The sequence below is a fragment of the Apodemus sylvaticus genome, chromosome X (genome assembly GCF_947179515.1).
Source record: "Apodemus sylvaticus chromosome X, mApoSyl1.1, whole genome shotgun sequence".
Lineage (NCBI taxonomy): Eukaryota > Metazoa > Chordata > Mammalia > Rodentia > Muridae > Apodemus > Apodemus sylvaticus.
In genome coordinates, this window is record NC_067495.1 from 148,846,695 (window position 1) to 148,864,757 (window position 18,063).

Genomic DNA, 18,063 nt, shown 5'->3' on the forward strand with positions numbered 1-18,063 from the left:
CTTCTTTGTTCAACTCCAAAAGAACAAGATAAAAAGCAGGATTCTTCCCCCTACAACCAACCTTTCTGACTCTATGCACTAATCTGTGACATACTCTGTTCTTTCCCATAATCACCAATCAAGGATAAATACATTAATGTGTGGTAGGTTTCTTCTTCCAGTACTGTCCTACCTCAGGGCTTTATTTGTATCCCACAACTCTCATATAGACTTATTCTAAAAACAAATAACAAAACCCCACAAATATATCTTTCAATCTATTTAGCAAATGTGTATTATAATAGTAGGGGTATAATAATTTCAAAAATGGCTTTGTATTGAAAGGCTGAGTAAACATAACAATGAAAACTACTATACTGAGCTTAAAGTAGTATTATGAATATAAACGCCATACACTACATATATATATATATATATATATATATATATATATATATACATGTCTATACTTAGGCACATATTTGTATATATTGTGTGTAAACGTATCTATAACTATATACAGGTACATATTTGGCATGTTTATACACACATGTGTGCACGCATACATGTGTGTTTACAATTTTCTAATCTCTGCTCACTGAAACAAACAGAAGCAAAGGCACTAATACAGCAAAAAGAACACCTAGATTCTAAACATAACTCCTCACAAAAGATCTATTCTGGAAAAGTGGCTGGACCAGACAATACACAAGATAAATCTAAAATGAATGGCTTCTATTTAAAAAATTGTTTAAAATATGGAGGAACATATCAACACAACACTGACGCCAAACCAAAATGATTTACAGTAGAAAAATATATCAAATTGGAATCAAAATTATTTTCCAAAATGAATAATATTATTTTTAAATTCATCAGGTAAGATAAGAAAAATTATACAAGTGATTAGATAAAGGAATGGAAATGCCTTTAAAATACCCTCTGGAAAATGTACAGGAATAATGGAATTCACCATCATCATTTATGCAAGGTAGTTTATACTTGTTAAAACTATTGGATACAAGTTGCAAAATGTAATCAGAATAGTCTCAGTGCCCTGTACCATACATTAACTATTAAATATAACCTAAAATGATAATTCTAGGGTGTATAACATCATAGTCATCAACCTTAAAAATCAAAAACACACACATACGTACAAACATGCACATATCACATATATACACATGCATACATGCATGCATACACCACATACATATACATATATACATACATATATAATGCATATATACATATAAACATATACACATACATACATATATACATATATGCATACTTACATATATATACATATGTGCATATATACATATGTGTACATACATATAGACATATATGCATACATGTGTACATACATATATACATATAATGCATGTATACATGCATGCATATATACATATGTACATATATACATATATACATGCATGCATACATGCATACATGCATACTTACATACATACATACATACATACATACACACATATACACATATTCCATATACCACACACACACACACACACACAATGTCTCTTTCTTTAATAATTCTCCAGGAAAGATGCAATTAGTTCTTGTGTTTTTATTTCCAAAAACAAATAAGGAACACCCTAGTAACATCATAAAAGATTATTACCAGATTATATGTTGAAGAAGAATGATGATGTTCAAGCCTGGATGTAAATCCAAATCAAGATAGATTGTTGTGAGGAACATTTTGATTATAATTAGAAAATTTTAATATGGAATGCAAATTAGGTTAGATTAAGTTATACACGCATTATTTATAAAAGTTTTTTTTGTTCTGTGGAAATATTTAATAAAGCCGTTAGCAATAAAAGAGTACAGAATAAGTGATTATCAAATTGGGGAGAATTAAAAACATACACCTTTATACTTTCCATTCAAGATAGTCCATAGCATAATATATTTGTCTTGCTTAATGAAATTCTCCAAAAACAGATGACAGGTCATTTGCTGAAGTAAAGGATCAGAATAAAATCCTGATGCTCAGTTGGAAGAAACTCAACCATAGACTAAGTCCCTCCATCAACAAAAGGCACATTATTATGTTTTTAAGGGGCAATATCTTAGCAGAGTAACTGACCTCCAAGTCCAGGTCGCAGCCGATTATCATAGCCATCCAGAAGCCGATCCAAGATTCTAGTGAAGATAGTAATGTTATCTGTGCTATCATCAGGAATATCTGGGGCATGCTTAGGAGAGAGTCTGCAAAGGAAAATGAGAGTTCTTAATAGGAAATAATTACACGACTAAACATTTCAATTCTAGAAGATTTTATTAAGTAGACCAGGCAAATTTAATAGCTGTACATCTTGACCCACAGAGTAACAATTCTTATTTGCTACAATAATTCCCTGTGTAGGAAAAGAACAGTACTCAAAACCTGAACTCTTCCTTCTACACTTGCATGAAATTTGCCAGGTACATGTTTCAGACTCATCTCAGCAACAGACAAACACAGAAATCCTAGATACAGTGCTACTAGAAATAATAAGTGGCAGACATAGTCCAGAGACACATGATCACAGAAGTCAGGCAAAACCTTGAACTACCCTCAGTTGCCATCATATAAAGACAGAGCAACCAGTAGGAGTTTAGAAAATACTAGAGCTACAAGGGCTAAACTTGCCTGAAGATCAGGACATCAAACTTCCAATCCCAGATGACCCTGAAAAGCACCCCTACCCAAGAAACCCTATACAAGCCCCATGTACTTCCCAGTTCTCTGCTACTTCTAACAAGAACACAGGCAGCCACCCTTCCAGGTTTTTCCCCTCCAAATAAATATTTCACTTGAGGTTTGTTGTGCAATGTGGCATCCTTGTAGTATTTCTTGGCTCCTGACTTCCAGGACACCTTTCCAAGCAAGGTGTAATACTTAAACCTGCCCCTATCTGAGGAACTATTGTCAGTTGGTGACTATTGGGAAAGGGAAAATCAATTTTCTTCCAGAATGTCGCCCCTTATAGGTCCATGATGCTCCAGGGAAAGCCACATATTCATAAATAAATGGACAGTACAGATTCATTTGAAGGTTCCAAAAATAAAAAAAAAAAAAGGAAGGGGGAGGATATAAGATTAAATACATACAGAAAAAAAAAGGATTGGATCTGGGAGGAATTGGAGTAGGAACTGGGTAAAATTAAGACAAACTGTCCAAGATTCTCACTGAACTTTAAAAAAAATGCTAAGTACAGCTTCAAAACATTCATAGTAGATTTCTCTATGATTTTACATTTGATCAGGATTCTCAAAGAACTAATAAAAAGTTAATACTAAGTACAAGCCAAAAATATTCTCAGTAAATTTTTCTATGATTTTACTTGGTTACTGATACATTTTTCTCTTGCTTAAAGAATCAAATGCTGGGTTGTAGTAGAATGCTGATCAGAACCTTCTCTTCGATAACTAAAGTAGGATGTAATGTTGTAGCTTTTGCTTATCCAAAGGTACTATAGGAAAATAGTACATCATGATTGAAATCACATAATTCCTTTTGCTTTTAATTTACCAAGGAAATGTTTTAAGATATTAGTACCAATAAAAGAAAGAAACTGCATAAAACTATGCATGTATTAAAGTGATGAGATGGATCCCACAGATATAGCCATTGTTATTCATGCGTATCACTGTTGGTTAGATCAAATAAGATAATGATAGTTTTCCATAAAGAATAAAAATAAGTCTGCCAATGCACCATCTGTGAGTCAAGCAAATTTAGTAATGTATTTAATCCTAAAAATACATTGGTAGCATTTTCAGAAAATTAAAATCAAATATTTGAAGTGTCAGTTCTATTACCACAATTTGATATAGATGGTTTGTTTCTATTTAAAATTAGTTTATTTTGAGAATTTCATATATGAGCACTGTATTTAAATCATTTACACTCTCTTTCTCCTTTCAACTCCTCCCATGTCCTCTCAAATCTTTATTATGTTGTATATAATGAATATATGTACTTATACATATATTCTTCTAAGTCCATTTAGTATTGCTTAAATGTGCTTATGTTTAAATGTAAAAATTTGGAACACGATAACCTATTATGGGACTTGTCCCTGAAGAAGATTGATTCTCCCTATCTCATCAGATATTTTCTACAGCTCTTCACCTGTGAGTGCGACCTTGTGAAATGTCCCTCATCCATGTTGGCATGTCAACTGCATGTAAAATTATTATTCCCTACCATGGAAATCTTTGGGAGGGAATAAGAAAATCAATTTGCAAGTGAGGACTGTTTCTTAATTTCTACCCCAAGGATTAAAGAACAAAAATAAATAAATTTTTTTAAAAGTCTAATAATGAAATGAGAAACCTTTAAAGATATGTACTTTCAGACTATGAGAAAAAGTTCATGGACCACATACAGATTAAGTACAGGATATCAGTACTACCAGCATTAGTTCAACCTCATCAAAGATCCCAGTGTGTTTATGTTCAGGAAAAGCCAGAGAAGCACAGCTGCAGAGTTGCTGATGCAGTTCATACAACAACCCATGGAGAAAAGAAATGCACTTCATTAAAAGAATGGCAATTTAAATTTTGCATATCTACTAAAAGAAAAATAGAATATTTAAAAAAGAAATCTAAAATGCTCGGCAGATCATCTCTCTCTACTGCACTCAAGGTTTCCATAAATCTTGCAGACTTATGAAATAGAATTCTAGATCCTTAGCCTGACATTCAAAATATTATATAATATATTCTGGAGATATGTGTACAGTTGTGGATTCTACTACTTCAGTTGTGGATCAGAAATTATGGCCAGATCAATTTATTTCATTTCTTAGTATCGTTAAGGTTTTTCTTCTCCAAGATCACCGATTCCCAGAAGTGGGAAGTCAAACAAAGTTTCAACCATAATAATACTCATTATACACTCACATAGTAATCAAAAAACACCTACAATAAAATTGCACACATTGTACTGTCTTTCCAGAAGGTATTTAATGAATAAAGAATGGGATTTGGCTAGGGCATGTCTATATAATCTATTGTAGTTCTGATATAAAGTAGCCTCCCAAAAGGCTCTTAATTTGAAGGTTTGGATCTCAGCTAATGGTTATATTGAGACATGGTTTTACTGCGAGGGACATAACTTTAATAACTAAATCAATAGTTTGCATTAAAGATTATTAGGAAGCAGTCTACTGGAGGAAACAGTTCACTAGGAGTATCCCCTTGAAGGGTGTATGTGTGTGTGTGTGTGTGTGTGTGTGTGTATTCTCTGTCTCACTCTATTTCTCTGACTCTCCATCACCTCTCTCTCTCTCTCTCTCTCTCTCTCTCTCTCTCTCTCTCTCTCTCTCTCTCTCTCTCTCTCTCTCTCTGCCAAGTGACTGCAGACCAAAATCTTTGAATCTCTGAGACAAAATAAATCATTTTGCTCTGAAATTGTTTCATTGAGAATTATTTTCATGGAGACCAAAAGTAGCACATGATCTATCTCAAGGAGACAGCTGTTCTTTTCACAAATAGCTTACATGGACTGGTAAACTAGAAAATTCTCTGCTTGAGACATACCCACTAAATATGTGCCCCACCTGTTCAGATGAACTTGTTTTTCCAAATTTATTTAAAATAAAAACGAGGTACTTCATGCTTTCTTAGGGATCTCAAAGAATCACTGCACAAAATACAAACTGACAAAAATAAATACAAATTCATTATTAAACAGTTTCACGAGTCAACTTGAAAGTAAATAAACAAGAATCCAGCTGAAAAGTATGATACCTGTATTGGCTGGTTTTGTGTGTCAACATGACACAGGCTGGAGTTACCAGAGAGAAAGGAGCTTCAACTGGGGAAGTGTCTCCAGGAGATCCAGCTGTGTGGCATTTTCTCAATTAGTGATCAAGGGGGGAGGGCCCCTTGTGGGTGGTGCTATCCCTGGGCTGGTGCTCTTGGGTTCTAAGACAGCAGGCCAGGGGAAGCAAGCCAGCAAATAATCTCCCTCCATGGCCTCTGCAATAGTTCCTGCTTCCTGATCTGCTTGAGTTCCAGTCCTGACTTCCTTTGGTGATGAACAGCAATGCAGAACTGTAAGCTGAATAAACCTTTTCCTCCCCAACTTGCTTCTTGGTCATGATGTTTGTCCAGGAATAGAAACCCTGACTAAGACAATACCTCATATAAATTTGCTGTTATGATTTAGGTTCACTATCATTTAAATTATCTTACTTTCCATTACTTTGAAATACACAGAAAACTGCTATACTTTTTTTCCTTATTTTTGAACTCTAGAAATGTGGGAATTTCAACTGAATTCCGATTTGTGTTTTAAGATTCAGAAAGTGTTCAAGTTGCATATCCAGGATTGTCCAAAGCACTTGGACAACTTAATTACTCCATGTTATAGACCAGTGGTTCTCAGTCTTCCTAAAGCTGCAACCCTTCAATATAGTTCCTCATGTTGTGGTAACCTCAACCATAAATTTATTTCGTTGCTACTTTGTAACTGTAGTTTTGCTACTGCTATGAATTGTAATGTAAATATTTATGTTCTGATGGTCTTACATGACCCCTATAAAAGGGTTGCTCAACTCCCCAGTTGAAATACACTGTCATAGATGGGGAAACAACAAAGTAACAGACACAAAAGAGTTTAACTCCAAATGACTCAAAAAGTTTACAAGAAAGTCAGGGTTTACTTACTTTAAAACACTGCCATGAGGGGCTACATAATTTTCCAAGGCCCTTTCTCATATTATCTGAATTATTTTAACAATATATGAGGCAATGTTTGGATAAGAGGAAGTTAATAAGCCAGTCTATAAATAATTTATAATACTGTTTCTATGAAACAAATTTTATATTAAAAAGCTACAATGTTAGGAGTATTATCAAGCCTACAACAATATGCTATTTATCTGATACCTACAACTCTGACTAAAGCAATAATCTGGACACTAAAGTTTCTCAGTAGATGCTAAATGCTGAAATCCTCACACCGCAGATTCCTGAAAGTCATCACATTAATCAAACAATAAAAACCACTAAATGACACCACTAAAACTGACATTATGCAACAAGAAGTCACAGCATCACAAAGTGAAAATGATCAATGGCATTTCCTAGATCTCTAGGTGCTATAAGAAGAATGCACAATCTATCCAGGCTTTTGGCTAAGACAGTAAGTAGTCAGATTTGAAATATAACTGTTTATCAGTTAAAGTTTGTCATGATTATTAGAATGGACACCATCAACAGACTCTGTGGGTTTCCGTCTGAGCTCTGTAACTCTTTAGTTAACTTTGACACATCACTTAACCTCTCTTTGTTTTATATGTTATCTGTAAAACAGGACACCAAGATCATCAAACTTACATTTTTTTATATTACATACAAGTGATCACATAGAAAGCACTTAGATTAGTGTTTCATATATAGAAATTTTAAGCTTAAAATAAACATGATGCCAATTCAAGCAACAGGATGGCTATACTTGCCAAGCTCACAGACTCCTTGTAAACCCTGCCCCTGCTGTAGACCACTACCTGACAATAGCTTGGAGTCCTTGAGGCAGTGCCTGACCTCTTGAGGCACAGAAGCAACTCAGGAAAGGTATCCCAGCAGTCTGGAACCAAGGAATACCATAAAGTCATACTGCCCAACACACACAAGAGATTTTAGGAGGGAAAAACCCAGAAGGTAGCTGCCTCTACTGCAGAGAAAAGCAGTAGAAAACTGGATAGAATGAGGGGCTTCGTGTGTGTGTGTGTGTGTGTGTGTGTGTGTGTGTGTGTGTGTGTGTGTGAGAGAGAGAGAGGGGGGGGAGGGAGGAAGGGAAGGAGAGAGGGAGGGAGGGAGGGAGAGAGAATGTTTCCAGGGTGGCCTGGGATTGGAAGGATTATGTGGCCTTGTTGTGGATAGTCCTGGTGCTGTTCTTTTGAACCAATCTCCTAATGAATAAAGGAGTCACTGGGCGAATAGGCAGGACTTCTGGTTTGGTTGGAGAAAGAGAGGAAGCAGGAGAGAGTTAGGTCTTTCAGAATGAGACAGCAGAGAGGTGAGATATAGATGCTAGAGTTTCCCAGTATCATGGCGGATCCACAAGGATTTGCCACTGGGGGAATCAGTTTTTTTTTTCATTCTCTCTTTTTTATTAAATATTTTCTTTATTTACGTTTCAAATGTTGTCCCCTTTCATGGTTTCCCTCTGAAAATACCCTACTCCATCCCCACGGTCCCTGCTCACCAACCCACCCACTCCTGCTTCCCTGTCCTGGTGGTTTTCCCCTACATTGGGGCATTGAACCTTCACAGGACCAAGAGCCTCTCCCCTCATTGATGTCCAACAAGGCCATCCTCTGCTACATATGCAGCTGGAGCCATGAGTCCCTCCATGTGTACTCTTTAGTTAGTAGTTTACACCCTGGGAGCTCTGGGAGTACTGGTTGGTTCATATTGTTATTCCAAGGAATCAGACTTTAATAAGGCTTACAAGATAAGGTTTTAGTTGTTGTACCCAGAGATTGAGTTACCATTGTTTCTTTTTTTTTATTTTCTATATTCTTTGTTTACATTCTAAAAGCTTTCCCCTTTCCCAGTCCCCCCCCCCCCATATGTCCCATAAGTCCTCTTCTCTCCATCCATTCTCCTATCTTTCCCCCTCCCTTTTCTCTGTCCTGGTACTCCCCTACAATGCTGGATCAAGCCTTTCCAGGATTAGGGCCCTCTTCTTCCTTCTTCATGGGAATCATTTGATATGCTAATTGTATCTTCAGTGTTCAGAGCTTCAGGGCTAATTAATATCCACTTATCAATGATTGAATTCCATGTGTATTCTTTTGTGATTGTGTTACCTCGCTTAGGATGATATTCCTGAACAGAACACCAATAGCTTATGCTCTAAGATCAAGAATTGACAAATGGGATCTCATAAAATTACAAAGTTTCTGTAAGGCAAAGGACACCATCAAAAGGACAAAACAGCAACCAACAAATTGGGAAAAGATCTTCACCAACCCTACATCAGATAGAGGGCTAATATCCAATATATACAAAGAACTCAAGAAGTTAGACCCCAGGAAACCAAATAACCCTATTAAAAATGGGGTACAGACCTAAACAAAGAATTTTTGCCTGAAGAAATTCGGATGGCCGAGAAGCACCTTAAGAAATGTTCAACATCATTAGCCATTAGGGAAAGCAGATCAAAATAACCCTGAGATTTCACCTCACATCAGTCAGAATGGCTAAGATTAAAAACTCAGGAGACAGCAGGTGTTGGCAAGGATGTGGAGAAAGAGGAACACTCCTTCACTGCTGGTGGGATTGTAAGATGGTACAACCACTCTGGAAATCAGTCTGGCGGTTCCTAAGAAAACTGGACATGACACTTCCGGAGGACCCTGCTATACCACTCCTGGGCATATACCCAGAGAATTCCCCAGCATGCAATAAGGACACATGTTCCACTATGTTCATAGCAGCCTTATTTATAATAGCCAGAAGCTGGAAAGAACCTAGATATCCCTCAATGGAGGAATGAATACAGAAAATGTGGTTTATATACACAATGGAGTACTACTCAGTAATTAAAAACAATGGAATTCATGAATTTTTTAGGCAAATGGATGGAACTGTTACCATTGTTTCTGAACTAAGTTTGTATTGTGTTTTCCTTCACGGGGTGGAGGGAGGGGGAGTTTGTCTTGGTTCAAGAGAGAAAGGAACTGCTGCAAAGCATGGCTTTGCCAGATGTGCACCACAAAGGCCATGGAGGATTTGAATCATAGGGCTGACCTGCCAGTGGAAACCTAGCAAGCTGGGTGGAGAGATTGTGAAGTTCAGAGTCAGAATCTCTGCAAGATAAAATTGGGTCTTCCATTGCTTGCCAATGCATGGCCAGCCAGGCCACTAGGGCAGAAAGTTGGAGCCACAAGGGCCTGCAACAGGCCTGATCTTGGGGCAAGCTTGGGGATTGATGGTACTTTCTTCTTGTAGGGACACTCTTGCCTCTGGGCTGGGAAAAGACATTAAAAACATGAGAAAGCAAGCTTTAGGACTCTTAGGGAAATCTGGGGTAAGGGCCTGGCCACTGGAGCTCCTCAATTGGGGACCTAGACACTTATGTACCTTGAGGATTTACAAAATTTCACAGCATACAAAGTTTACAAAGGGAAAATCTGCCCAAGACCCCAACCTGAGGAGCTCCTCCTGTTAAGCCTTGCTCTGAAGGAGTTCCACTGGTCAGGTCCTGGCCCCAGGCTTCCCCAATAGTTGTAAAGGCTGTTCTCTAATGACTGTAACATCCTTTCTAAGTTCCCATGCTACAAAAAACCCCAACAATCCCTAAACTTGCCTCTGTATGTTGATGCTGAGAACTGAACTCAGGTCCTCTGTGACAGAAATATATACTCTTAAAAACTGAGATTGCTCTCAAGCCATGATAATATAAATTTCAAGGCCAATACCCTTACATCTTTGCTACAATGACACTAAATCTGGTTATGTTATATAATAAGAAATAATAAACTTCCCACCATCTTCTCTTCAATTTAAAATGTCAGATATCACCATAATCACTACCGTACTATCTTGAGGCAGAAAAACTGTGCCAATATAAGTATTACATGTAGTCTCTAGATCACAGCTTCTAATGCACATTGAATCATGTAAGTATGAGGCCTACTCCCCCATATTTTTCATACAATTTTTGAGGCAGAGTTTCATATAACTTAGGTCATGTATACAACTTCTAATCCTCCTACTCCTATCTCCCAAGTGCTGAGGTTACAGTCATGCACCACTATATACAGTTCCAGATACAGTTTTCACTTATTCTCTTTCCAGAATTCTGTCATTGTTAACTATAAGTCTCCTTGGTCTTCTGAATTTTAACTTAGTTTGTCCACCATGGCTAAAGGCCACATAAAAAAAGGTAAAATTTTGGTTCACAATTGCTGGGCTCTCAGATCTCCTCAGGTCCTTCTTTTGCTTAACTAAAGATCTCCATGTTTCAGAAGATAGTATTCATTACATGATCTGTCATCTATTTTGAGTTCTTCATGTATTCCTTGTGGCTTCCTTACACCTACACCACAGTGGATTACCTTTCAAATTCACTTCTTCAAATAGTCTCCAATGAAGTGCCTCATTTGAGAGCTAGACTAACTCAACAAACTATAAAACCTCAATATAATATTCATTGGGTATTCACTAGCTGGGAATATCCCTGTTGAACCATTAGTAAACTACTGATAGTCAATCATTTTTACCTAGAAAAGCATACTTTTGTGATGGTTAAACAGAACAAAACATGGATACCACCTAAGTCCAACTTGGTGAACTAATGATTTTAATGTGAGTTACTTATAAGAGCAAAAATGACTTAAAGACATTGGCATCACCAAAAGCCATCCCAACAAGGAAAACAGTTCAAAAACTTGGAGAACACTATTTAACCTACAAGCAACTCAACTATTTGGTCTGAGCCTCTTCCAGCAAGTTGAGCTAGTCTCTGCTTTTACCAGACATCTCTGTTGTCTGAAGGTGTCTCTTAGCAGTCTTTACAGCTTACTTATATTAAGGAAGGGTAGAGCCTAGTGAATCAAGTCAGATTCAGGGATGTCCTGAAGCTATTAAGTTATTAAACTTCCTGGCCTTAATGAACTTCCATGAAAGATATAAGGTTGCACCTGTCTTTATAACACCCTCTTGTTTTACCTCCTTTGGATAGCTTATTTTGTAACAAGCTTCCTTCAAAGATGAAAGATTTTTATCTCAGAAAAAAATTTCTACAAAACAAAATATCAGAAAACTGTTTTCTATGAAAACTATGTTCTAGACCTGACTTTTCTATTAACTTGCTACAAGGTCTTGGGGAAATAATTTATTTCTTGAACTCAGTCAATTTGAATATAAAATGAAAAATTAAACTTGCTAGGCAGTGGTGGTGCATGCCTTTAATCCCAGCACTTGGGAGTCAGAGGCAGATGGATTTTAGAAGTCAAGGCCAGCCTGGTCTACAGAGTGAGTTCCAGGATAGCCAGAGCTATACAGAGAAGCCCTGTCTCAGAAAAACAAAAACAAAAAGAAGAAAAAGAAGAAGAAAGAAAGAAAAATTAAACTAGATGTTGTATATGGGTTTTTCAACAACCCCCCTACTAAAGCTCCAGGATCTGGTATTCCTAGCAAATATTAACTGTCTTTCCAAAGTATTTATCAAAGTTCCTTACACTAGAATGACCTGGAATATTTGATCAAATATAAATTCTTAGGCAGTGTTTCTGTATTACAGTCTTCTGGTATAAAACCCACAGTCTGGATTGTGAACACCAAACACTGAGAATTAACATGTGATTTAAATGAAATAGTATTCAATAGGCCATTGTTGACTGTCAAAGCTGCTAGAATATTCTGCTTGGGAGACTTGCTACAATAAAGCATAATATAATACAGCAAATAGATTTCTTCAAATGTATAATTAAGAGGATGTGGTAACAAACAAAAGCAAACAATAGCTCTTTTAAGTATATGCATGACATATTTTAAGTTGAGTTAGTTCATTATTTCTAAAATATATAAAGAATGCCAAACTTAATATCCAGAGTCATCTTTACTAGTCTCCTGTATACAAAGCATGAATTATTTTTAACTTGAAAGAGAATAAACAGGAAAAGGTCTCTAATTCAAGAGATATGCAATCATTTTGCCCTTGCTTTAAAACCAAATATGTTACTCTGCTGTTTCAGGGTTTCATTTCCTCCTACTTAACATAATTGCTAAAATGCTTGAATATCTGTTTTTCTAAGTTTGAGCAGGAAGTTAGAAAACAATATAAACAGGAAATGTGACAACACTAAATTAAAAATAAAAAGCAGCTACCCATGAGAGAAATATAATAAATTCTTTTTCTAAGAACAAAAATTTACCAAGGAAAGGAACTATTCTGTTAAAAATCTTTAAAATTATAAGAAAATATGTAATACATTGTAGAAACTTGATCCCACAAATGAAACTGTAAAACTTTTAAGACTTGAAGAAGTGGTGCTCATCCATTTTTAATTTCTTCCTCATTTAGATCACCTATGTTAGCCCAGGAAAATCAGATGCAAGGAATCAAATAAGCCAAAATGCTATAAACATAAGCACAGTATCCCTTAACCCCAGAAGTTACTGTGCAATACTGATAGAGAGAGACATACAGGGACAAAGAGTGGAGCAGAGACTGAAGGAAAGACCATCCAGAGACTGCCCCTCCTAGGGATCCATCCCACATGCTGACACTAAACCCAGGCACTATTGCTTGTAACTGCCTGCAGTTATGTAGAAAGGGCTACAGGGTTTCCTGGAAGGAAAGCTGAGGATAGAATGACATGGCAAGAGGAAATTGAAGCCAAGTCAAATTTCCTGATCAAGGCTCAAAGTTTAATGGGAGTCCCCAAATATATATAGGCTGGAGGAGGGGAGGGGGAACCCTTCCCCCAAAGGCTGGAAACTCTTGCAGAACTGGTTCACTTGCTCTGCAGGTGGCTGGTGTCAGGTGACTAGTGCCTCTCAGGAAACTGCAGGTCCTTGGAGAACAATGGGCTTCACCTTGGTCTGAGCATTCCACCCTAGGTTGAGGAGATTATAGAATTCCCATTCAAAGGCAGAGAGAGGAACTTCACCTTGGTCAATGTCAAGTTCCTGCCAAGTGGTATGGCACTCCAATATGGCTCTCTACAATTGCTGATGCCAAGAAGTGCTTGGCTGACAGGAGCCTGATATACCTATCTCCTGAGAGGCTCTGCCAGAGCCTGGCAAATAGAGGCAAAAGCTCCCAGCCAACCACTGGACTAAGCACAGGGTCCCCAATGAAGGGGTTAGGAGAAGGACTAAAGGAGCTGAAGGGGATTGCAACCCCATAGGAAGAACAAAAATATCAACTAACCAGACCCCCCAGAGCTCCAAGGGACTAAGCCATCAACCAATGAGTACACATGGAACATACTAAGCAGGTTGTATTTACTTTCTTGGGCTCACACACTAATAATTGGGAAAGAAGAGGCTATCAATTTGAGAAGATGGATGTTTAGGGAGTTGGAATGAGGGGACTTGGAAGAGGCTGGAAAACAGAAAGTAATGTAATTATATTTAAACTAAAATATTTTAAAATTAAAATAAAATAAATATGCTTTATATCACTAAGCATAACTTAGTAAACCTGGACATTAGTAAAACCTATTACAAAGGTAATACATGCTGAAGAATACAGACATTCGGCAGGAGGACTAAGAAATAAGGTTAAGAAGGTGAAGTTAGGAGTGCTGATGAGATTTTACACTCAAAGCAAGAAGATGGCATTAATTCTTCAAATATATAATTTAACTTGCATTATAGAAGAAAATAGCTACAGAATAGAAATGAATGAGAGCAAAATTTTAGGCCGTAAGTTAACTAGAGGCTCTTGCTGGAGTGTAAGTGAAAAACAGGGCTAGTAAAGGAAAATTAAATAATTCGAGAGACATAGAGGGTAAAAATTGTAGATTTGGTAAAGTGCTTTGGAGAGGAAAGGTAGAAAATTGGCAAAGATGATTGGCTTAAACAACTGGCTACGTGACAGCATTATGGACTCAAACATGAAGAAGAGAAAAGGGTTGTTTTATTATGTTTGCTCTTAGGGAAAGGATGAGAGGGAGACTTTAGACAGACTTAGTTTGAGAAGTTTGTGGAATATCAAAGAGAGCATGCCAAATAAAAAGGTGGATATAGATATAAAAGAAATCAGAAATGGAAAGTAAAATGTAACACTGACATTTATGTTATTTTACTATGTTCCTTTTAATTTCCTCATTTCTCTATGTTGCCATCCTTACCCAATAATTTCCTCTTGACAGAAAATCATTTTCTCAAAGGACATTGAGTAATGTTGTACTTTAGAGAAGCTAACCTAAACAAGCAGGAAGTATGTCAAAGATAAATCAAGAAAGAATTATATTTATACTATGGGCATATTTATATATGTTTATATATGCATATTTTACTTCATGACAGACGTTAAGGAAGGAAAATCCATTAAATATTGGTACTTGTTACTAAAGAAACTGAGTAACAGAAGTATATGATCATTAATTTGACCAACAGAGTTAACATTAACCATCTTAGTTACAGAAGTTGCCTTCTAATACTGTAGTCAGAATTTTGACATCAAGGGGTATAAGAATGGATGAGAGAGCTGGGTGGTGGCAGCACATGCCTTTATTCTCAGCACTTGGGAAGCAGAGGCAGTCAGATCTCTGAGTTGGAGGCCAGCGTGGTCTACAGAGTGAGTTTCAGGACAGCCAGGGCTATACAGAGAAACCCTGTCTCGAAAAAAAAAAAAAAAAAGAATGGATGAAAGGAATGTATAGATAATAAGAATATTACTTCGTCAAGAAATAATGAACATGGTGAAAGACTTGAGAAGTTTTCTACAAGGAAGGTATTTATGATAGATTAATAGTCATATGTAAATGCTAAATAGCCATGATGTCAAAAAACGGGTCAGGTTAATTATTTAAGATAATTGATAAAAATTAATAACACAATATAATCATTAGAGTCATCCAAGAGGAACTTCAAATTTTCTTTCAAATGTAACAGTTTGATCTGATGTTTTGTTTTGTTTTGTTATCCAAATGCAATGTAACATACAAGTATTGGTGATCAAAGTATTTTATGGCCTCCGGGGAAAAAATTGGGAGGTAAACATTCACAGTATTACATATTTTTTCCAAGGATTAAGTTTTCTTACCCTCCAATATCTTGCTTCACAAAGTCCCCAGGTTCTTGTCGTCTTGAATCCCCTTGGCTAGTAGTTCCAGGGAGAATACTAATCAGGAGAAGAAGTATAATTCTGGTGACATAGAAGTGCCACATTTGTGTGATTATCATCTTCTTAGACAGCAACTTGGAGAGACCTGTGAGATCCACAATACAGGGGAAAGGTACCAACAAAGGGGTAGAAAACAAAGGGGGAAAAGAAGGTTAGAAGGGTTTGAAATTGCTTAGTCTGTTTAGTATACACCCAGTTATTTGATACTCCCAACCTAATCAAGGTCAAAATGTTCATTCCCAATATGTGTTTCTTCCAAACATACCAGAATTCTCCCAAGAAGAGTAGAAAGTAGAACAAATCTCCATAAGGACAGCAATCAGCTGCATTTCCTTCCTTGTCTTCTTCCTGCATGACTGGGTGAGTTGTAGAACTTCCCTAAGCCTCACTTATCTCTTGTAATATAAGAACTTAAAATAGTCTCCTATGAAATTGCAGAGATGATCCAGGGCTTAAGATATTCTTTCAGAGGACTCATGTTCAACACTCAGTACCCACAAGGTAGCTCACAACTGTCTAGAAAGATCATTTTCAGGGTTTCTGCCATCCTCTTCTAGCTTCTATGTGCACCAGGAACATACATACACAGTGCACAGACATACATGTAGCCAAAATACTCATAAAATGAAATAAAAATTACAAATATTTTTTTAAAGATAGATTCTTTTGTCTCCATTCTATTTCTCTGAATAATTTGTTTGCTCTTTCACATCACAGAGGACTATGGTTTACTCAACTATATAACACTGCAAAACATTCTAAAATAGTAAGATCTAAAGTTGCTTTATAGCATTGTAAAGATCATTTCACATCTTGCTAGAGATAAACCATTTTTCAAAATATTGCAAGCCTTGAGTAGACATTTCCCAGGTAGGAAAAAAGTGCTGAGTGATACAGTATATCTCTCAAATAAGAATGCAATGCATCTCCCAAGGGCACAGAGCACAGGAACAGTGGAGCAGCTGGAACAGGATACTTCTGGCCTCTATCTGCACCTAGGAGTTGGAGCTGTTCCACATCTAAAAGCTCTAGAACAAAAAGAAGCAAATACACCCAAGAGGAGTAGACAGCAGGATATCATCAAACTCAGGGCTGAAATCAACCAAGTAGAAACAAAAAGAACTATACAAAGAATCAACCAAACCAGGAGCTGGTTCTTTGAGAAAATCAACAAGGTAGATAAACCTCTAGCCAGACTAACCAGAGGGCACAGAGACAGTATACAGATTAACAAAATTAGAAATGAAAAGGGAGATATAACAACAGAAACAGAGGAAATTCAAAAAATCACCAGAAACTACTACAAAAGCCTATACTCAACACAACTGGAAAATCTGGATGAAATGGACAATTTTCTAGACAGATACCAAATACCAAAGTTAAATCAGGATCGCATAAACAATCTAAACAATCCCATAACCTCTAAAGAAATAGAAGTAGTTATTAAAAAGTCTCCCAACCGAGCAGTGGTTCCTCTGTGTGCCAGCCAGGCATGGGGCCGGTGCCCTGAGGGATCCCCGCTGCCATCCTCACTCTCTGACAGAGCAGACAGGCAGTACCAAGTTCAGCCCACAGAGACAACCCAAGCATAACATTGCTTGGGGCAGGACACACCAGGGCTCCAATGGCACCCAAGAGGAGGGCAGCACATCAGCAATCTCTGACAGGGGAAACCCAGCCATTCAGTGTTATGGAAATAGCCCTACAGCCTCACAGGAGGCTCAAACACCAGCCAGAGACAAGACCAACTAACACCAGAGATAACAAGATGGCAAAGGGCAAACGCAGGAACGCTACAAACAGAAATCTAGGCAATATGTCAGTGTCTGAACCAAACTCTTCAACATCAGCAAGTCCTGGTTACTCTGACACACTAGAAAAACAGGATTTGGCTTTAAAATCGCTGGTCATGATGCTGCTAGAACACAAAAAGAACATAAATGAATCTATTAGAGAAATGCAGGGGAACATGAATAAGCTAGAAACCCGTATAATGGAAAGACAAAAATCACTTAAAGAAATTCAGGAGAATAAGGCTCAAGAGAGAGAAGCCAATAAAGAAGAAACACACACACACACACACACACAAAAAAAAAACCTTAGAGAAATGAAGGAGAAAGTGAGTCAAATGCCAGAAGTCATAAAAGAGGAAACACAAAAATCTCTTAAAGAACTAAAGGAAAACACAAACAAACAAATGAAGGAACTGAGCAAAACCATCCTGGATCTGAAAACAGAAGTAG

At 37.1% G+C, this 18,063-nt stretch overlaps 1 protein-coding gene across 1 annotated transcript in view; it reads right to left on the reverse strand.

Annotated features, from left to right (window-relative positions):
- The window catches only part of Gabra3 (gamma-aminobutyric acid type A receptor subunit alpha3), a 158,555-nt gene extending 142,640 nt beyond the window's left edge, over window positions 1-15,915 (reverse strand). The window contains exons 1-2 of the mRNA XM_052170752.1: window positions 15,740-15,915; window positions 2,099-2,220 (exon numbers count right to left, since the gene is read on the reverse strand). Of these exons, the coding sequence (XP_052026712.1) occupies window positions 2,099-2,220; window positions 15,740-15,879 (262 nt within the window). The 5' untranslated portion in view covers window positions 15,880-15,915. The remainder of the gene's footprint in view (window positions 1-2,098; window positions 2,221-15,739) is intronic.
- Between the last annotated feature and the right edge of the window lie 2,148 nt (window positions 15,916-18,063).